Genomic DNA, 23,927 nt, shown 5'->3' on the forward strand with positions numbered 1-23,927 from the left:
ATCACAACACACGGTGCAAATTAAATTAATGGTTCAGATGAACTGGTATCACCTACATTCATTAAGATTATATAGATGAAACATTTAATATTCTGTATATTTGATAAGGACGATGGATTTAATTTTACGTTACTCCAGATCTCTCGCATTCAAGATTTGGGTTTTGAATTTATTTTCAAACTCATCTATAGTATGGTCAGCTCATAAAGCAGGTATCGTTAAAATTCATGGTATTTTCAATAGACTTTACACTATTGAGCGACTGTTTCATATTTTTAATCTCCGAGCACCGAGAAATCGTTTGTAATAACCCAATTAATTATTTCGGATTTCGTGTTCATGTCGATACTCTAACTGAGTAACGCATCTGTTCTTGCAATTTAAATATATAGCTAACTCAGCTTTAGACAAAATTTGCCAGGGCTTATAGAAATTTGTAAATATGCTAAACCCCAAAAACAGTAACACGCCTCTCAGAATGTCTTGATGGCACTATGAATTTATGATGATTGTGTTAATTTTAGTCTTTTCTCTATAAACATGAATATAAAACATAGACAAATTCTTGAAGGAAATGACTGAAGCATAATAACTTTTATTTCACTTTATCACGATGCGTTTCTGAATAACTGCCTAAATACATTTTGTCGCTTCTTCAAATATGTCTCATTTTCGATTAACTTTACGAGGTAATACTTCAATGTAGTGCAATATCTCGTATGGCATGAAGGTCAGTATGCACGAATGTGTCCTGGTTAGTCTTCATTTTTAACATTTCCTGGCAGAAAATTCCCTTGATATCTCGTTGTATGGTCATAAAACGTAGATTTAGAAAATAAATGTGAGTCGTAAAACACTGGTAATCATGTTTTCGTGATTTAAGGTGCGCATCGAGCTGCCTTTATGATGAATCATTCCAGAAAAAAAAATGAAGAGAACATTTTTAACATTCAAGTTTTGCTTACTTTCTTTTCCTTTCCCATACCATTTATAATCGAATAAAATGACTTACGACCGAACCGTACTGTTCGAAGTATTTACCTTACTTATCAGCACTGACCTTTTGTTTATTTTCGGTATTCATCTCATTAGTTTCGTTTCATTTTTTTTTATTGGGGCCGAGAGAGAGAGAGCGAGCTCTGCTTTTCCTCTTCATTTCTCATAGTTTGAATTGTTTTGAGATCGACAAAACTCGAAACACTTCCCGGATACTTGGCGGTTTTCGCGGCGGTTCTTCGAGTGCACATACAAAACATAACTAAGTTGATTCTTCTTACGCAAGGGAGAAGCAAAAAGAAAACGACACCTGATAAATTCCACCCACTATGTTTTAGACCAGCAAGAAATAAAGCACGCACGTATGGTTTGGTAGCGTAGCGCAGCGGTGCATGAGGAGTCGTGTAGTCGGGTTAATTTTGATGTAGCACAGCTGCAGCGTAATAGCTTCGTTTGACATATTCCATGCTTTGACCAACTCCTTTCCAACCCCGCTTTTTGCCAGTAGTTGGTTGCTGTCTCCCGCTTTCTCATGGAAACGGCTCTCTTATCTTGAAGCCACACCATACCATTCTTCGAACCTGCAGCCACAATTCATTTACCACTCTGCCCACCTTCGTTGTTTCCTGTTGTCTACCGTTCAACTGGCGCGTCTATTAAATTTGGACTGTTGCTCATAATTCAACGAGAAAAAAAAAATACAGTTGGTCTGAATTTTGCTCTTAACATTTTGTTACCCGTCTTGCATTCGGTACATTTATTATTAAATCAATTATTTACTTCTTCCTACTTTCCCGAATTTTTCCTTTTTAGCGTTTCTTATAGTTTTTCTTCGTTCCCGTCGAACTTCAAGATTTTGTTTCCATGTTTTTTTTTTCTCTCCCCAAGTTGGCCCATTCAATTTCCATTTTCTTGTTGGTTTTTTTTTTATACCCAAAGATTTGAATTCTATTCAGCGCATTTATCGTTTATGAAAGTTTTAAAAAAAAGTTTTATTATTTTTCTAAAACAAAATCGAACTTTTTAAGCTCTGATAAATAATAAAAATAAATAAATCTTTTTTTTTTCTATTACAAAATAAAATTTTTGATCAAAGTAGGCATTCTGTTTAGTAGCTTTTTGTAATCTTAGATGGAAAAACTAAGAATAGAGTTCTTTTTGGTTCAAAACTTTGATGATTTTATTTGATGTGTAAAGATATAATTCACGTTTCTCTTTTCTTTAATTTAAAAGTGACACATGTAATAAATTAAAAACTTCAAAATATAGCTTTGATGCACTAAATAAAGTGTTTGAATTACTCCCATCAGTTATGATCAAATAACTTTTACTAAAAGGAGATATAAAATGGAAATTTTAGAGTTTTATTATTGCAACTGTTTTTTTCACACAAGAAAGTTTATAGGATTAAATTTGTGAGAAGATTCATATTTTTGCAGAATTTATAAGGCAAAAAAAGTCTTGCTTTATTTTAAGTGTTCGGAATTTTCCGGCGTATCCAATACAAAGTTACACCCACGTTGTCCTACTGAGCTTATGAATAATAACATTTTTACTCATATAATTACTATTTAATTTAGATATGAATTCATTAGAAAATAATTAAATATTTTAATTTTTCACGTGTAACCAACGGATGGATTGACAGTTTTAGTTTAGTTGGTAGTAATAGTAAGTTTGGATAGGATGATGTAATATCTGACAAATTTTCTACAATTACTTTAGTCGTATCATGTATGCTAAGTTGGCCGTAATGTGTAGAAAAAAATTAATTCGTAGCATCAGTGAAAAGAGAAAACCATGTCCATAAGTATCGAAAATTGTGGTCATTCCGGAAAATGGCCACTTTCTTCCAATACATATTACAGCATATTGGCATTTTGGTTATTGTAATTAAACTTTTTATAAATATTCTGCGCTCAAAATCAGAGCCATGTATGAATTATCTTTTATGAAACATAAAACTAAATAATGAAAAAAGTCTTACATATATATAAATACGAGAAGTATTTCATTATTCACGGAAAAATTTAATAAATAACTAATTGGACTAGCATTATTATTAATCAATACGTTTTTATGAAATTAAAGAAACAGTATTCAACAAAAAACAATTTTTTTGTTAACAGGCTTTGCATATATGTGTATCCGGGGAAAATAACCATGCACGTATAAAAATAATTGAAATATGTTATATCACGTTATATTATTCCTCCAATGGATTTAGATAATTAATTTAGTATTCCAACATTCTCATAAACAAACTCGGGAAGGTTTTTGTTAGTCTCATATACATATTTATTTAATTTTTTTCTTATCTCTTTTTTATACATATTTTAGTGGATCAGAAAAAATTGGAATGTTGATATGCATTTTATAAATGGTTCTCACAAAATTATTCAAGTTATGTAAATAAAAATAACTCGAGAATAATGAATTATATCTGGCAAAAATAATTCATTATGGTTAATGTTAAAAAAACGATTTTTTTTCATAATACTCATAGACAAAAATATGTTAGTTTGTTGCATACAAAAGACGCAATGTCTTAATAAAAAGACATTAGTCGACGAAAGGATTTTGCGCTCCACTTAAATAATGGCATATTCGTTGTAAGGTTAAATTTTACTGCAACCAAATAATAATGCAAACCCCCCATCACAAGGATCTAATTGTTTCTGAAATGTTTTTCGGGAATGGCATTGTCTTGGTATGTAAAGAAAAAGAACAAAAAAAAAAAAAACGTTATGCCAGCTCGGGATACAAAGACTACTAAAATCTAGGCATTTCTTGTTATGTATAAGTAAATTAATTCTCGGAGAGAAGTTTTTTTGCCAATAAAACATAAAAGATTTCTTTTATTATTGTGTCCGTTATTGTTGGAAAGATTTTTTGTTGAATATATGTCTCGTTTTTGTAATAGTAGCTTTTATACGATTTAATTATATATGACAATCTCAATATGACAAGCCTAATTACTGAGAATATATATATATATATATTGTTTTTGCAGAATTTTTTTTCCTCTCATCAAACGATAATTAATGGTTATAGAAAAGGATAGAATCTCCTCAATGATGTCGTAGAGGTAAATTAAAATTGTTGCATATGATGTTTTTTAATATATTAAAATCTGAAAGGAAATTCGTGGAGACAAATTACAATTTCAATCATATTCATTTTTAATCATTTTATGTTATAGAATGACCTCAAAGTATAAGCCACGACTGATTTGTTTATGAGCAATTGTTATAAACTTTATTTTTATTGATTCGACTTCAATAATAGTTGCTTTTCAGAATTTATTACGTAGAAATGTTTTTGTGTGGAATTACGATTCAATTTTAACATACATTATTTCCAATTATTTTCCACTTTTGAATAGATTTTCAATGGTTTTAATGGAGATTGTACTAGAATATGATCTTCGCATTAGGATGAGAAAGATATCTCGAAATTTCAAGATGCATTCTTGAGAGAAGCGCATTTATTCTAACTGTTATGTATATAAATGTACTGCAGTAATTGATTAAACAGTTACTCTCTATTATTTGTTTACTTTTATTTTTATAAAAAACACTCTATTATTTTGATTTCAATCAATATATATTTATATATTTTGGTCCAGTTCTTCGCTATTTATTTCAGTCATTCTTATAGCCATCTAAAAAGGTATCATAGCTGTCATATTTAAAATACAGGGTGGACGCATTTTAAAAAATAATTATCAAATCAATCAATTGACATAAAAAAGAGTGTGGGTTTGGAATGAAATAACTATTATATATATATATATATAGCCTAAAGTATATTTTGATTTTTTAATTTAAAAAAATGTGCAAATTACACTTACAGGTGGTACTGTAAAACGAAAAACTCGACATAACGCATTAAATGCAATACAAACAATGCATAATTAATGTTTATGACAGTTTGCATTACATAAAATTATCACATTTCAATGCGAGTGTACTTTTTAGCTCAGGCTGCATCTAAATTGGTGAAAGGCTAATGTTGAAATATCCCTCTCATCACTGCATGCACACATGCGTGGGTTGGTTTTTCTCACTGTAGAATTTTTTTTGGACCTCTGACTTAAAGGATTGTGTAAATTTTGTGTCAGAAATATGATGTCTGTGTTGTTCTTTCATCAGAGGATAGCACTTAAAGTTGAACTTTTAGGGGCTTTCTAAGATGGCTTTTACAAGAAAAGTACGATTTATTACATAATATGAAGCAATAAAATTCTGAAGAAAATTTTATGTGAATATGGATATACCCTGCATCATCGTGGCTGAAAAAATTTTAACGAAATTAATTATTTCTTCACAAAAAAATTAGAAATTTGAAAAAAACAAAGATTTGCCAACATTTTTATGTTTTTAATGCATTTTTTGACTACCAAAAATGCAAAAACATCTTCAAAATTCCAAAAAGTGAATGCTCGGGCCCTAAACAGTTATTTCATAAAATGCATACTAAGCTCATAAATTGTTAGTATTACGTAACGCAAATTGCCATAAACATTAATTATACGCTATTTGTGTTTCATTTAATATGTTAAGTCGAGATTTTTGTTTTACAACACCACCACTTGTGAGCGAAATTTTAACATTTCTTTAAATTTATCAAAAAAAACTCTAGTGTTCGATAAGTATTTCAGGGTAAACCGCACATTTTTATGTCAATTGGCTATTTTTATTAATTTTTAAAATATGATCAAGAGTTCTCGTTCACCCTGTATAATGAAGAAATATTTAAGAATATCTGCTCAGTTATTCGCTCATCAGAAATGAAATAATTTTGTAACTCCAAGCTCATCACCGATCCCTCTTAAGAGAAATCCATCCCCAGGTACGCAAACTTAACGATGACATATGCTTGAGAGCAGCAGCTAAATCTTTCATCCTTTAATTATGATAAATAAATAAAATTTAGAAATTCAAATTTTCCCTCCACGAGAGGGTAGCCGTGTCCGGTTGCGTGTGCAAATGTTATTGCAATGCATTCTTTCCTACGAATGTAACGTAGTCAACGCCAGTAAATGTTCTTTGGTAAATTCGATGCACGAAGCCGGCCGTCCTGGAAACATTTATTTATTTTTTTGCATTTGAAACGGAGCACGCCATTTTTGGAGCACGCGATGCCTATTTGACTCCTCTCGGTGCCTACCACCTTATATCCGCCTTTTATTCTTCAATGTTTCCGGTGCACTTGCATCATAAGCTCGATGATAAAGAGAAGGGTGTAGAGGGCTTGATAGCATTCAACGTCGTTGTGCTCTATGTCTGTTGTTTGCACCCTGGAGATATGAAGCAAACTAACGGTGTGTCAAAAGCAACAGTAGGTGGAGTAATGGTCACTCGTTTGTCTTGTAAGGTGGCTAGGTGGTACATTCCTGTCTCTTAGAAAGCCTTGTCTCTCTTTCTCTTCTCTGCTTTCTCCACCATCAACCCTGCTAGAATGCAGGACTTATTGCGAGCATTAGAAAGTATCTTTGAGGGTACCATTAGTCAAGCTCGTTTAATGAAACAGTCTGCTTCTCCGCAAGAAATTCCTTAGCGAAGTGTTAAATTTTGTTGGTTATAAATCTTGCACTGACAGTTCTACATCCATAAACTTTCTAAAACAAAAATATACTACAGGTCTTTCTTTCCTTCTTTAATTCATTTCGAGAAAAATGGATAACATACATTACATATCGACTTATTCCCAAAGAAAAATGGCAGGTTAAGAAATCAAATATAATAAATTTGGTATGAATATTATTTAAATAACATTTATATAAGTTTGCAGTTTCCAGACGTTTAGTCATTGTCATAAATAACAAATAACCAAATTGGGGTAACTTTGATGTACTAGTGAAATTTACTGCAATAACCAGTGTCCTTTAATATTTTTCTAATTTTTACGAAAAAGTAGCTTTATATACACCATACATGATGAAGTGAAATCTCACTACAACGATACTCGATATAACGCTCGATAATATCCCTCTACAAGGATATTTTCGGAATCTTGTTTGGAATTGCCGCGAGTCTAATGTTATACTCCTATCGATACAACGGTACATCCTTTGCTACAATAAATCTCTCTATAACAATATTTTTTAGGATTTTTCGAAACTGCTACAATATGTGTTTTATATTCCTCTCAAAATCACTTTCAATATATTCGTAAATTCTTAACTTTCTTTCGAGGGTGTTTAATAACATCGGTATTTTGCATTACATCTCTATCCTCAATGAAAATGTCAATGAAATTGCCGTGAAGGTACTTTTCGTGTAGTACAGAGAAATGCTGTGAAGGGGAAACTACATTACTGGGTGAAACAACTCTAACTCAAGCTTACACATTAACTAATATATTAGAATATTTTGCTGCAAATAAATATTCATGAATGTATTTTACGTGGTGCTAACAGTACCAATACAGGAGAGTTGCCACAAACAGCATAAATTTGGTGGCTCTGGGTGATAATGTTACCTCTCGATATAACGATAATCTCCCGGCAACTATGTTTTTTCTTGATTCACAGAGTATCGTTATATCGCGGTTTCACTTTATAACAAAAAAATGACTGAATCACAAACTTATATCAACTATTAAAGTTCATCAGTAGCTGTATATAAATCGAAACATAACGTATACGGGTGCTTTTATCTTATCTGAGCTCGAAACAAAACAAAAATTAAGCTGAAAATACATTCGATCGGTCTACTTCTATACATAATAATCTAGTTTGAAAGATAGTAAGCATTGAGAAAACACTTAATTATCCTGTTCGGTTTCGTACTCATGAATCCTCAATCTGAATCAATCTAAAAATTAAAGTTGCCATATTTTATGAAGATTCAATGATTCTTGAAGAAAAATATACCCAAAGATAATAGTTTGTTTCTTTCAAATTTACCAAAGCCTTTCCATATAAATATATAAGCTTATACACATGCCTATTACCTTCACTAAAATTAATTTAGTATTCATTCTCCTGGATTGTTTTTTTACCCTTCTATATATATAATATGTACTTTTTTATAATTTTTCTTGAATCAGGAATAATTTATTTGGAGCATGCAGAGGGTTTAAGCAATTTGAATGCATGGAGAACCAGTTAATCATTGCAAAATATTTGCTCCCGCGCAACTCTCTGAACTATCGGCTCTGAAAAAAAGTATCGAGAGCAGAAGCAGAGGGTGGGGTCGAGGCGGACATAAAAAAATGAGAGGGGGGCGATGCATGCGCTTACTTAAAGGTAGGAAGCGTAAGCTGTGTGAGAAATCGTGTTGTGTACTCTATAACCTTCACAGGTGTTACAGGCAGTTGTTTAAAAAGAAAGATAAATGGACATAAGCACAGCTAACACCTTTCGCTCCACTTTCTCCTTTAGAGAAAAGCGCACTGTTGTTGTGCTGCTCTTTCGAGATGAACCGAATAGAGAATAAGCACGAGCGCGCTTGTGAGTGCACATTATGGGTATGAGTTTGTTTATTTGAACAATACCTTTTAAAATACGTTTAGGCAGTGTCTCTGCGAGAGCGTGTTATTTATTTCTGTTTCCTTTTCTCTCTGTAAGAGCAGTCTCTCTTCTTATTCTTTCAGAGCTGAGTAAGAGAGAGAAACTGGCAAGAGAAAGGAACGATCCTTCCCGAAAACGTTTATTATCATGAGTAATTTTGCTTGCGAGCCGTGGCAGATGTAAAGGCTTAGCAAGGTTAATCAATAAGTAGGAGGGAAAAAAATGCGGCGTACAGAGTATGTTCTTTGGAAAACAACTCGAACAGTTATTTACATCGTCCTGAACAAGTCGTTTTTTATTGGATTTAGACATACCAATCGATTGGACCATTAGAAAGCATCGCAACTATATGTTTCAGCTCATCAGTGTCAATAGAACTGTTCCAAACTAAAAAAAAGCTACCCCCACACTTTTTAATGAACATAATCATTGCAGTCATGATTGAGGTGCATAGAGAAATCGAGTGCAACGACAAACTATCATGCCCAAATAAAGAGAAGACGACAAGTATTAGTAATGATAATATAATATTCGTTTTAAATGGTCATGTAAAGGTCATGTTAGATTCACATCAGTAATATAGAGAACTAAATGATTGTCATTTAGTTCACTATATTATTAAACCCGATGATTGTCAGTCTTTTCATTAAGAAACATCCATTAAATCCGTACTATTTATTGAAATTAGTAACGAATTAAAATTTTAATTCTAAAACCAATCGAAGCTTTGATAAAATCGTCATTAAATCACTTATTATGTAATCAATGCATCTTTCAAAATTTCTGATGAAAGGCAGTTGAGACATCTCTCTCAGACCAATTTCCAACATGCATTCAAAACGCAATTAGTGAATACTGTATTTCTGTATTTTGTTCATCTCCTCTTTAGACAGACCTGAAAGTTTTGCATCATTATGCAATTGTTTTGTGCTTGTTTTGCCATGTTATAAGAACTGAAGAATGTAGCACATTTTTAGTGCATATCTGTAGATGAATTGAATTTAAATTTAGTTCCAAATATAAATGGACACCCGATTCTTTATGCGAATATAAACTGAGCCATTTAAATTCCCCCATTAAAATTAGATTAATTGGAATGCTCTGATTTATTCAGATTTAATTAGGTTTTAATCTCCACTAATAACAATCCCAATTACCGACTTGTGTCGGGTTAACTCCGACAATTTAGGAACATATTGTTCTGACTTCTTGATATGTTCTGTGGCAAATTCAACTCTTTCCTCGACATCGTGATGTCTCCACCAGAAAATATAACTTAGCCATTAATGATACTCTACCTGCTAGCGATACGAGAATCAGACAAAGTGTGTGCGTGTATGAGGAAGAGGCAGAACAATGCCGCCGGCATAACGTAAAACGAAACAGAATTTATTGGGAATCTTTATCCTGACGCCTGGTGTAGAAAATTATTGTTATTGTGATGCAAATATCGTTTTCTCGTCTTTTGAAATGGGGAAATGGTAGGAGCCGGTTAAAAATCCATCTCTCTGAATAGCACTGATATGCAAATGTGCATATCCAATCTCTAGCGATGTATGGCTGAAAGTGCTACCTTATGCGAAATGGGTATCACGTACTTGGTAGTCTAAAACACGAGGTTTTCTACCGTAAGTTAAGAGATAATTGCACATGTGCTGCTGAACTATGCGTTTGGCTCCGTTCGGTGGTGGGTGTGCGTATGATGGTGGGTAAAGCGAGCGAAACGCCATTTCATCGTCCCGAACATAAAATTGACTAGTGCTTGCGGCATTATCTAGATTATTATTTCTATGCTTTCGTTCGTCTTATGTCGTAGGTTACTAATTATTCTCAGTGTGATAATTTGCAAATGCGAACATTAATCAGATACAATGAAGGCTATTTTTAATGAGTGTTTCCAAAATACTCTATGTATCAATATCACTCTTCCTTCGAATATAGCTGCTACAGCCAACCATTTTGAGCGCTTAGTAAATAAAAATTTTCTAATTGTTTTGGCTTTATATTTGGGGGTTCAATTAGTGATAACGCGAGAACGAGAGCAATTTTATTCAGCTATCCCATGATGCAATGAGATTATAACACGGTATTCTCTCAAGGATTCATTCATGAGAGAACAGCAGACGCGTGCATAAATTATGTGCTTTGGAGGGCTGTCTGGTATACGCTCGGAAAACCTTGAATTTTTGGAATGATTTCGCTGATAGTTCGAGATTTGAATGATTTATGTGTAAAGGTTTTTTTTTCTTAATCCATGTGTAGTACTGATTGATATAATAATACAGTAATATAAATATGATGGCGTTTCATCTTCGCATTTAATCTTTTCACTAAATATCGGAATTTTAAGATTTTTTTTTAATTGTAATCATATAATTAACACATAAGAGGGGTTAGGTTGAAGTCAGAGTGGTGAAAAGCATTTTCCACAATCACGGCATAAATACAGAAATGAAATGTAGAAGTGCTAAACCATTGAAAGAAAAATTAACCAAGTCTCGGCCTTAACAGTTAGCAACTAGATTGTGAAATCACATTTTTGACATGAAAATCTATGAAAATAATTTTCTAGTAAAAAGCTTCTCTTTTCTATATTTATTTATTTTTATAACTTTTAAGGTTAGTTTTAGTACATGTTACTGTTGTTTTAGAAGCAAGACAAGGAACTTAGATTAGATAATTAGCTTTACTTCGGATAAGATGGTTGAAAAATTTTCGGTCTTGGGTATCAAAAAGGGCAGGGATGTATACCTTACATACAGAACTGCTGGGAAACCAAGGATTTACCTCAATAGTTTTTCGCTTGTAAAAATTCGGATTTTTTTTGCAAAAAAACCCATTCGTATTCATTTCGACTCTAAACTGCGCATTTTGTCTGTTGTGGTATTTGTATTTGTATAACTGCACATGTCAGTTTAATAGACTGTGATAGTGCGAAAAATGGCCGTAGTGTGACTACGTTGAACTGACTAAGTCAGTTCAATTCAGCGAATTCCCAACTTATTTAAAAACGCATGACAAAGAAAATAAATTAATAATACATCATATAGTTTGGTCAGGAGGATATGCCTGTACACAATTCATCATCATTAAAACCCTTATACTATAATGGAGCTTAGATTAGCTATGGTAGTGTAGTGTGTAGTTGGTATTTCAATGATAACCCAAGTTAAATAAAACTCTACGTATCCAAATTTTGACTGACAAGAGATAATAACTATAGTATGTATATTCAATAATTTCTTTCAAATTTTAGTTAAATTATTTTACAGTTTCAATTAGTTCACTGCTCTTATAGTTCGCCTTCTAATTTCTTACACAGTAGAGTGTCTAATATGTGCAATAATTCCAAGGTGAGATTGCGTCAAATTCGGCAGCGGTTTGTCGCTCAGGAGTACCGTTGAAACTCATATGCGAAACCTTGTAAACATATTTTAGCAACGGCTTTCGGCTCTAATCAATCTTCTGAAAGGACACGCCTAGAATTAATGAAGCCAGTAGTTGCCCAAAGCTAAAACAAAAGAGGATAATGAGTTGAAGAGAGGAAGTAAAAGAAGAATGTCTCGAATCAATGGTCTGGGTGGGCTCTGTTATGTGTATACATGAAAAGTTGTTTCAGATCATTTCTTCGCCATCTCGGGGGATCATTTTTTATCTGCACTTTTAGGGGCACAATGAGTAACAAATCCACGCCTCGAATCCATTTGCATGCTGTAATAGCGGTTACTGAAGTCCAAAACATTGGCCACCTTCTAGTCTGTTACAAAGTTGAATGCGTAATTTGATGTTTGCCTTATTCTCCAAACAAACTATAGTGGTAAGATTTTTTCTCTAGAAGCATTGAGAAAACTTTTTTTTTTTAGATGAAATTTATTCCAAAAATTTGGAAATAAATTATAATTTTATTACTATCTAGCATGTAGAAAATTTTACTTTATCATTAAGTTGCTACAGTGTATTTGGATGTACTTTATTTTAAAAACAAAATCGTTATTTATTGTTTCCTGAACGCTTCAAAAGAATCCACAGAAGAGAAATTGCCTTCTTACACGTAAGATAACTTAAGAAAATGATCAAATAAAAAAAGAGAAGCGTTTCCAGAACAGATTAAAACTAACCAAAAAATCATTAGAATACCACATAACCCTGAACAACGAAAGCCCTGGAATGATTTTCCTTTCGTAGACTGCACATTCTTCCTTTTCAATCAGATGACTGAGTGCGGATCGACTTGCTTCGGAACTCCATCGAAAGAACTCCATCAACTGCCTTCGGGTATCTACTGCGATGGCTGTAGGCAAACCGCGAATTCCTGCCGAGTTTTCGATAATAGCATAATTGGAATTTGCGTTTGAACTTATTCGCATAATGGAATTAAGAGGAAGAACGAAGTTTCTGGGTGGAAGGCTTCTTCCTTTTACGTGCAACGGCTAAAAACAGCGCATACGTCTGCAGTAAACCCACAAGCCACTTAAATGAGTAAGAATAGGGTAATGAGGCTAGTCCCTGATGTTATTTCTCGGTCGCAATCTCCCCCAATGAGTTTTTAATTCGCTGTTTATCTCTGCACACTAATAATCATTCTTATCTATCAATAGAAGAGTCACCGATGATATCTCAAATGATTTCTACGGAAATGTTTGCAATATATTTTAAATTAAAATTTATACTGATAAATGTAATGGTGAACACGATATATCTCACATTTAACACTTTAACATTTAACACTGTACTTACTACTGGTGTCCTGTTTTGGAGTATTGGCCGGTGACGAAGCCCAGTTCACCTTCATTTCCTATCAAAAGATAAAAAAAAATGTTTAGAATTTATATATTTTTTCCATGAGTAAAAATATACAGGATGTCCTGTAAGTCCTAATTCGGCCTTTATCTCATCAACCGTTCGTTGTAAAGGTATGACTCCAATTTAAAAGAAATGCTCAAAATATATTCAAAACTCACTCTGCTAATTCCGACAGTAAAAGTACAGTGTGTAATAAAATAAAAATCTAAATTTTTATACGGTCCCCGTGTCCTCTGACTTTCAATGAGGAAGTTGTTTCCCTGTCTCTCCTGAGGCCAATGATATAAGCTCCACGCTCCTAACTGAAGTATTCGGTGAGAAGTGTCTGAATTCAAAAATCTCCTAGAAAAGTTGGGAAAGTACAGCATAGACTAATATAACAACGCTTCTTTCCCTCGTTTGTGCTGTTCTTTAACAACTTTCCTTCGATTATATCTCAATGAATAGGAACTGAGAAGGAAAGGACAACAACGTGTTGGCTACGTTGCCATACGTTGTTCACCTATTTGTCCTGTGTATGGAGTGGAAAACGGTACCCACTTCACTATGTGGGACGATGCCTCACCTTCTCATTCCCGAGAAGGAACTACTTTGGTGATTATCAGGTGACAGACACTAAGTGATGTAGTAAATGCAACCAGCATTCACAACTTGGTAAATTTTCTCAAGTATACCAAACACCTGAACTCATGGTAAGTGTCAATTTTCTGTCCGAGAGAGAGATTCATATTCTCATGAGTTATTTTCAATAATCCCATGTTGAGTTTTGGACATATCTTTAGAAGATCTCCTATGCTCCTTTGGGTACCGCAGATAAGAGCAGCCTCCTCAATTATTTTAGTAAGGCCATATCAGTTTTCTTATACTAATCAGTTATACACTAACCCCACTCAAAGGGCTCAACAATATGGTAACAGACACCCTACCTCACATCCCCTACGCCGGTTGCAGAACTTTTGGGAATTCATAGAATGATATTTCTTCTCAAACGCATGACCCACAATTCATGCTACACTACTTAGTGCTAGAGTAATAGGCGAAATTTCTTAAGCTTTTCCTACATGGGACACCAAAGATGATGATAGAGGACAGGGATCATATAAAACTTTAGTTTTTTATTTTATGACACACTATATTTTCAGTCTTGAAACTGGTACAGAGTGATTCCTGAACACATATTATACATTTAAATTAAAACCACGCCTCTACGACGAACGGTTGATAAGATAAAAGCCGAAGTAGGACTTACAGGACACCCTGTATACTATACACTTGATCAAAGATAGGAACTTCAATATTTCAAATTGGCAGTTATGTGTTTCGTTGATAATGTTGATTGCCGTAGTATAGACCTACAATAAGTTAAAAATGCCTCTCTCTCATACAAGGAGTGTTTACTTTTTCACTTTGCGGTCCAGATTGTACGAAATAGCCACAGTTGATGGATGATAAACTGGTGTGCATATCATGTTTTGTGAATCGAAACTTTTTATAGGTACACCTATCACACGCCAGATCTTGTGCTGGTAACCCTGCTTTGATGCAAATAGATTTACACAAAGGCGAGCTTGTTAAAATGGCTGCATTCACGAACATTGTTAGACATTTAACGTAGAAGGACGAATTTTGTTCCAGTTAAATTTTATTCAAGAGATATTCAAAATAAAGGGTTCAATTGCATTGAACAAGCATCTATTTTTTATACTGTTCCGTTAGACATCCTTTAATGTTATTATACTGAAAAATGAAAATACTGGAAATTCGATCGTTTCAATCAAGTTTCGTCAGAGACATATTTAAAATCATCATCACCGAAATCATGATACACGCTACTGTATCTCTTTTAAGACAGCAGTAAACTAATCAGTGAACCTAGCAAGAGAAAGAAAGAGAGAGAGAGAGTCACATATATGGAAAAAATGTCGCGGATATATGTGCAATGTTTATTCCAAGGTTTATCATTAAATGAATAAGTTTGATTAAAATGTGAAATGAAATCGCAAGAAATGCATAATTGGGATTTATGTCTTCGTACATAGCAAGATTTGCATTCAACGGAAGGATTAACTTTGCTTATTAAACTCGAAGTTTGCTCTTTTAAATTATTCAAACCGGCGCATAACATAAAACGCAAAAGAAAGATTAAAAATACTGCATTAACATTTCAATTAAGGCTGGAGCCTGCGAAGAGTGTAGTTCCTTAATTAAAATGTTAATAACTAAGTGTTTTTTTCATTTGCCAGACGCATCTATAGTGTAAGGAGGGGGGTATTTTCTAGATTAGTTTTAGTGACCTGAGAAGAAGCTCATTTTTCCTTGCCTACAGGTAATGCGTTTTTCGTTATTTTCAATTCAGTGTAGATTACTCAAACAAATGATAAAAAATAAACGAGGATTGATACAGAAGTACTTCGTTTGATATCATGATTCTCACTGAACGGAAACTTGTAAGTTCAATGAAAATAACTTGCGTTTCAATTCCCGGTTTTCAAAAGTATCTCAAACCTTCTGTTGGAATGCTAATCAAATAAATAATGTAAACTTAATTACATTATCGATAAACAAGATAATTTTAGGGGGATGTTAAAATTATCCTTATAGTTAGTATTCTTTGGAACAGATGAGTAAAAGGACCGTTTTCTCGTAAACTCCTGAATATGGTTCTTTGAGAGTTGGGGAAAGAATCTTTAACTTAATTGCACAGATTCTCAATCAAATTAACAAAGTTTTCTTATTTTCCTCCGTAATTCGTTCACATGTGCATCCGCCGGTAGTACTCAACCATTTTTAGCGCAAAGTAAACACGGAAAGGAGATCTTGATGAAACGATGATTCAGCCAAGGAAATACTTTCACAGGTAACCTTTCCGCCTTAAACTCGATAATGACAAACTCGAGATTTCTCTTTGAATAAATAACAAGAGGATGACTATTCAATTCTGTGAGAATTTACTGAAAGAGTGTACTGCACATAATCATCTAAGTTCCTTCATAGATATAGTTGACGAAAAAAAAGAGGGTCATTTAAAAATGAAGCATTTCCCTTTTGAATTCAAATCTCCAATTCTGAGAACAGGTGGTATTGCCATTAGAAGTGCTGTGTGTTCTAGTTTTTACCTATAAGAAACATCGAGTATTATGTCCCTGTTCCGTTTTGATTAATGAATATGATTTATAAGTTAAACTTATTAAACTATTAAATATGATCAAATGAAACGATGATAAGGATTGTAGAAAAATGCACAACACATTTTTCAAAAGTTGAATTTAGTGTTTCATACTAAGCAATTTTGTTGATTCTTACGTGAGCTTATTTCATCAGCATTATAGTGCAATGCTGCTCAACGCCATGCATTACGTCAGCATGAAAGGTCATGGTGATGCAATGGTCATTTTCGAAGAGAGAAGTCCTTGATAAGAAGCAATAAGAAAAGGTTGGCCAGCCAATTTCCTCTCGCATCTCCAGTATATTCTTTGCGGTGCCCGAGTGGCATGGTGGTAAGATGTTCGTCTACCATCGTGAAGGTTGTTGCCAGGGTCCCGGGTTCGAACCCAAGGGAGGATATAGATATTTTCCCTAACGAACTCGAGGCGACCACCGATAGACAGCGCCTTCACTTCCAACCCATCTCACTAATGGCAGTAAATTGCAATATAGCGATGTGGCCAGAGTTGGTGTTTGGTATAGTAGTAGTATATTCTTTGAATCCTTGATCAGGAAGAAGGTTACCAAGGGTTTATACTGAATGAGTCCATTAAGCATGGAGATACAATCAACAGGCAGAAGTACCGTAAAACATGGCAACGTTTGAAACATGCCATAAACAACGGATATTCGAAAATGTTGAGTGCCTGTGTTCAATTACCCTCTAAGCTAAGCCCCACACATTGAAAATGCTTCCGCTCAATACCGAGAAAACGTATTCATCCAACATAGAATTATTTTTAAAACAAAATATACTATAACAGATCAATCGCAAAATTAAGGACAGCAATTCTGTTTTTTTCCTTATTATAATTTGTGCTCTGATATTCAAGACACAAATATGACGATATGGAAATTCGTAGTTACATCGAAAATCTTTTACAAATAAGGCTTCGAATTCCATCAAAATTTAGTTCCATAAGAATTTAAGCTCTACATTTACAATTATTTTTTGGTAAAACAAACATATCAGACTTTTTTTTTGGTTCGAACACTATTTTTCGTAAGTAGTTGGAAAATTCCATTAAAAAAAAAAAATCTGGTTTTTATCCTGAATGCTCCAAAAGAAGTTTATTTTTATGAAGTGGAAAAAATGATATTATATTCGTTTTTATGGAGCATTTTATGGTAGAGACATATTTTTAGATCACCTATAACAATCGAAATTTTGGCCAACTAAAATCCGTGTGGTAAGTATACAATCAGCTAGATTTGTCTGGTTTCGAATTTCGCTTGGTCATTGATGTCTTATACCGGCCATTTGGAGTTGTCTTTACTTTTCAATTCTCTGTGTAACGGATCCCTGGTAGCAAAAGATGACCTTAATAGACATTTATAAGTAATACGAATATTTTCAATTTTTCTTGAATATTGTTATTACACTAAACAAAAGCATTTAGTAAAAACCGAAGGTACTGTCCAAATAACTGTTTTTTGGCAGTGAAAATAAAAGTTGCAACCAGTCTGCGGAAAGACAGAAGATCTTTGGAAGTAGTAACACAGAACGAGGAATTCCAAACTGTTTCCGCCGCTTGATCTTTATTGCGTTCTCCTCTTTGGAGAATATGGCGGAAAACAGTACAACCGGGGCGATGGATACTAAGAAATAGCGCTGATGACTGCACGCATGCCTTCTACAACATTCTTTCTCTTTCCCTCTCTGCACTTTTTTTCTCCCCCACAGAGTATTCCTTGCCACGAAAAGTTCATTCAATATCCACTCCCAGCATGTCTGGCTGCATTTTTTTTTTGTATTCTTGGCTTTTCGAACTTGCCATTGTTACACAGGCAATTGATCTCAATGTCCCAAATGATGCAAAAAAGATTCGGGGTGCACTCTTTGCTTCTTCCGCAATGTGAGCTTCTATAGGCATTCTCTGGATTATTCTTGCCTCTGATTTTTGCCTAGTTTCTTTTTTCACCCTTCACTACAGTTTTTATACATTTACAATCCCTGTTTCTGTACCCGAGAAAAATGTAGATTATATTTTGCAAATCATAATATGATACGATAATTCAAAATGATCTAATGTTTCATTCAATGTGTTTTATACAGTGTGCATAGCTAACTACACGTATCGCAAATTATTTGAGAACCGTTGATCCTAGAGGCATACTTCCAATTAGAAAAAATATTCAAATAACGTATAGGACTCAGATACGTAATTTATATTGGAAGGGGTTATATAGTTATTAAATTTAAAGAAAAACCAACTCTTTTGATACGGACACACCGTCTTAAAAGAAACACAATTAAAAGTTGTAGCCCTAATTCTTCTGAGGACAACAAAATATTCCAAGTTTCTAAGTGCAATATCCGCTGAGATATTTAAATTCAAAAATTGCAGAAAAGTTGTTAAAGGACAGCATAAATGAGGTAAAGAAGCGTTGTCTGTTGGTTTATGCTGCGCTGTTCTTTCCAAATTTTCTTAGAATTCGCTGGAATTCAAATATTTCAGCGAACATTGCACTTGCAAACGTAGAAATTGCTGTGGTGTTTGGTCGGAACATGATAACTCCAAAATCACATTTTTGAGATATAAGCATTTTCATTGTCATTTCAAAATCAAAAATACAGCATACACACAAATCCAAATCCAAATATCATACATTAGCATGTTTAGCCGCACGCACGTATTTGTGCCGGCCAATAATGCCGTTCCATGTAAACTCATATGTTTGTGGTTCTAGTGATTAGTGTTACCTATTTTAACGAAGTTAAAAATGTGCCAGCTTACGAACCGCACTAACGGAAGGAAATCATACCGTCATAGACGGCTTTCAACTTTACTAAAGAATGTTCGTCCTTACAATCATCCTACCAAGATCATCTAAATCTGCCCACTGGCCACGCAGTAGAACGTAAAACTTGGCCATGGAAATTTTCTTATTCTTTCAATAATTGACGATAGAAAAATCTGCGTGTTCCGCTGTTATATTGCTAGAAAAACAAATTGATTATAAAAGACGACTTATCTCCTGTGAAGCTAATCCGGTGTAGAATATATACACATTGTCTACACGTTCTCTGACTAGCTTCAGTCTCATATAATGGGTGAGTGATGATGTGTAAAGTTAAAAATATTATATTTTTCCTATGACCTCCCCTCTGCGTACGCCACAGGAGTTCGTTGTGAAAAAAATTCCCTACACGGGGTGGTTAATCTAGAGCTGCCAGAGATGCGGATCACGCATAATAAGCCATACTTAACTGGTATTCAAAATTTGGATTGGATATCGATTATAATAAATTATTTCTATGATATTGAAATACAACTTACCCTAATGAATAGTTAACTAGAACAAAAAACAGAGAAAAAATTCGGAAGTTTTAATATGTACAAGATGAAAAATCCTTTTCCATCTAAATACAAATACAACGCCACAACAGGCAAAATGCCCAACGAGGTGGCTGAGAAAAAGATGCCCATAAAAATATGGATGTCATATATTTCAAAAATACAGCAACCCAATCAAAAATTCAATTAACACAAATTATAAACAATACATACACGTGATTTTTGGGGCATTGAGCTTAGGAGAGAGAACTTTACAATTGATTAGTTAGAGGACAGGGGGTATGGTATGGAAAGAGAGAAATGGTGTTTCTCGAAGGGTCAAGTTGTTTAAGTATTTTTTTAATTGGACATATATATTTCTATAGCCAACCGTTTACGAGTAATTTGAAGTGAAACGAACTATTTAGTATATTTTAGACACATTCTCACCTCGCATTACCTATTTTATTTCTTCACAACATAAACAAAAAGAAGTGTTTATGATATTTCAAAAGACAGAAGATAAAAGAGGATAACCAGAGATACAAAACCAAAAACATTGCCTAGTTATTATCAGAAAATATCCAATATACCAGGGTTTCAACTATATGACTAGACGGATAAAAATAATGCAACTGTTTCTAAAACAGTATAAAGAGCTATTAAAAACATACAGGCACTTTCCGAATGTGTTCTTTCGCTGTCAATAGCTGTGGTGCTTTTCCAAAACGAAGAAATGCTGCCCGTAAAGGGGTATAAAGAGGAAAATTTCCTTAAATTTTTCAATACACGTAAAAGCCACTCCAGCAATTTCTCACCAAGATCGAATAAAAGAAGCTTTCCACGGATATTGCAACGAGTAAAAGTGATTTTTCAAACCTTTATCGTGATGGGAAGGGTTCCTTCTTAGATGCAAAAGACGGGTGAAATATATCTTGTAATGGAAAAACTAGAATATTAAAAATGAATATTAATGTTTCTCTATGAACGAAATATTTTATTAATCCTAAGCAATATGTCCATAAATATTTTCCCCTCTTTTATTATGTTCTTCATACAAGCAATCTAAGACATTGCACAAAAAAAATCATCACATGTAAAACATTTTTATTGAAGAAACATCGTTCCCTGGGGGTCACTACGGATCGTTTCACTTTTTTCATAACAAGACGTGACGCGCAGAGATAATCAGCAAACGGATAGGAATGCCATGTTTTTTACGTTATTCATACCAACTTCAACTGAAATGTGAATAAAATCCCCGAAATAGTTGTTATTAATCAAAGGGTTCAATACGAAAAAGAGTTAGAAATTCATCTTTTGAATTTTTCGGTTTCACAGTTCAACATTATACTGGTCGTCAGCATGGAACAATGAGCAACAAATTTATGCTTCGATTTTGATGAAACTGAACCTTAACATATTTATGCATATTTCTACTCCATTTTCTTTTAAGGGGTGTCACGACCCTTGAAGTAAAATTTTTGAAATGACTTCAAAAAATATTTCATTAAACTGCAAATAAAATACAGGGTGAGTAAAAAGTCCATAAAAACTTAAATTCATATAAAACCGGAAAAATAACCGAAATGAAAACGGTTCGCAGGCTTAGCAGTTCACGGGAACTTTTTAAGACAGGGAAAAAACTCAAAAGCAGCCGATAGGTGACGCTGACGTACACAAGTCAAAGAAAAGATACGCAAATAACGAACAGAATGTCACCAAATCGTTTATTACAGCAGTATGACCACCACTACAGGGGATAACACATTGCAGGCGAGTCACAAATCCAGCAACGGCAGAGTGCAGCAGGTCCACTTACACGGTTTACAATAGTAAACTGGTTGTGGATTAGGAGCGCGCGCAAGTTCTTATAACCGTCTCATATTTTGCATATTTTCACCAAAGTCACTCGCACCAGCACCACCTATCGGCTGTTTTTTGAGGGGTTTCTTTCCTTTCTCGTGACCTAGCGATGCTAACCTTGCAAACCATTTTTATATCGGTTTTTTTCCGGTTTTTATTCATTTTTAGTTTCTACGGACTTTATTTTTACCGACCCCGTACTAAAAATTCCGTATCAATTGGTTTGTTCTTTCATAATAAAAGAAATATGTAATGTGTGTGTGTGAATTATATAGTAGCAATTTCCTCAGATTGCAGTTTTTGAGTTCATTCGTAAGATTTAAAAAAATTACTGGCCCAAAAGTTCTGAATTTTTGCAGAAATGTTTATTCAACATGTAAAACAGACCTCGGATTTAGCAAATGACTAACGGGAAGTGTTCTTAAAAAATGAATTTAGATTTTTGGAATTTGTATATTTTTTTAAACTTTAAATATTCATAAAATTCTAATTAATAGTCAGATATCCAAGTTCGTGATCCATTATACTAACGTATGTCGAATAAACATTTCTGCAAAATTTCGAAATTTTTGGGGGCAGTAGTTTTTTATTTAATATTACGGATGAGTTTTTATAAGCTGCAATGTAGCAAAATTGCCTTCGAAATGTTTTTCCTTGTATAAGGTTCACGCTATGATACATTATTTCGTTCCTTTATTATCAAAGAACAAATTCAATGATTGACACGAAATTTGCAATTTGATGAAATATTTTTTAAAATCATTTTTGAAAATTCTACTCCAAGGGTCGAATTTTCAAAAGTGGTTGAACCCAACTTTGCATCCTAAGCTCTATAAAAATCCATGTAACTCCTTTTAGAAATGGTCATGAGCATTCTGTACACGTTTATTTATGTTTAATGTGTAGAACACGAAAATGATTTTAGCGCAAATTAGAATTCTGTGTTTCAATCTTCAAAGCAATATAAAATCTCAAATTATTGGAAAGTATAAAAATATTAGTGGAAAACCTTCCCGTTTATGAAATACATAAATAGCGGGAATGTGTAAAAATGCTAACTTTTTCCTTCCCCGTTACCATTACGGAATCACACCACAATTTGACAAATTATTTGTTGCAAACTCTGTAATAATCGTGTATGTAGTTCCTTAATACTTTAAATACAGGGTGTCCTGTAAGTCCTAGAACGGCCTTTATCCCATCAACCGTCCGTCGTAGAGGTATGATTCCAGTTTATACAATGCTCAACCGGCAGGCGTTCAAAACAGTACCAGTTTTGAGAGTGGAAATACAGTGTGCCACAAAAAAAGAAAAGAAAATATAAATTTTTAAAGGGTCCCCGTGTACTCAGCAGCCTAATCACAAAGTTGTTTTCTTGTCTTTCCTGATGCCATAAAAAATTCCATGTTTCTACGTGCAATATTCACATTTTAAAAACGAAGGAAATTTGGGAAAGAACAGCGTGTTAAATGCTGGTAAAACGGTTTTTCCACATTTATCGCTGTTCGTTCCCAAATTTTCTCCGTTTTTCGAATTCGAATATCTCTGTGAATTTTGTACTTAGAAACATGGATGTCTTTATGGCATCAGAAGAGACAGAGAAACAACTTTCTGATTACAGCACATGGGGATCAAATTTAAAATTTAATTTTTTATTTTGTGACACTGTATTTCCACTCTCAAAACTGCTACAGGGTAATTTTTTGAACGCTTGTTTAGCATTTCATAAATTGAAGTCATAACTCTACGATGGAAGGTTGATGAGATAAAGGCCGTGCTAGCACTTACAGGACACCCTGTATATACAACCTTTCTATATGATTTTATAGTAGTTTGCTGTATTTTGGCTATATTTGACATAATATTTATGGACATCTTTTTTCAGACATCTCGTTGGGCAATTTGCCTGTCGGAGTCTTTGTGTTTGTATTTTTATTTACTGCCATGTGAAAAATTTATGTGCAGCACTTATTCAGAACCAACTGTATTTGCAAACACGAAATATTATTTATACCCTGAAATCCTGATATAATTGCGTAGACGAAGGAAAAATAGCGTTGTAGAGGCATTATCTTTGTATCGTGAGTGAACATAATCGTCACACGTCATAAAGGTCATATCGGCATTGTTAGTTACTAACAGAAAATGGACTTATTATACATTTATTGGTGGCACAAAATTATAATTATTTAATTATTTAATAAAATGCCATTAATTTCCATTAATGCCATTCCTCGGGACAAGAAAGTCAGAGGACGTGG

General features: G+C 33.7%; 1 protein-coding gene across 8 annotated transcripts in view; it reads right to left on the reverse strand.

Annotated features, from left to right (window-relative positions):
* Window positions 1-23,927, reverse strand: part of LOC149085105 (nucleolysin TIAR-like) — an 860,358-nt gene that overhangs the window by 327,642 nt on the left and 508,789 nt on the right. For all 8 annotated transcript variants that reach the window (XM_089232912.1, XM_089232908.1, XM_089232907.1 and 5 more), the window contains one exon: window positions 13,253-13,310. In XM_089232912.1, the coding sequence (XP_089089038.1) occupies window positions 13,253-13,310 (58 nt within the window). The remainder of the gene's footprint in view (window positions 1-13,252; window positions 13,311-23,927) is intronic.

This window comes from Pholcus phalangioides, unplaced genomic scaffold, assembly GCF_987345545.1.
Source record: "Pholcus phalangioides strain wild (caught in Gottingen) unplaced genomic scaffold, Ppha-v1.0 ptg000007l_1, whole genome shotgun sequence".
NCBI classification, from domain to species: Eukaryota; Metazoa; Arthropoda; class Arachnida; order Araneae; family Pholcidae; genus Pholcus; species Pholcus phalangioides.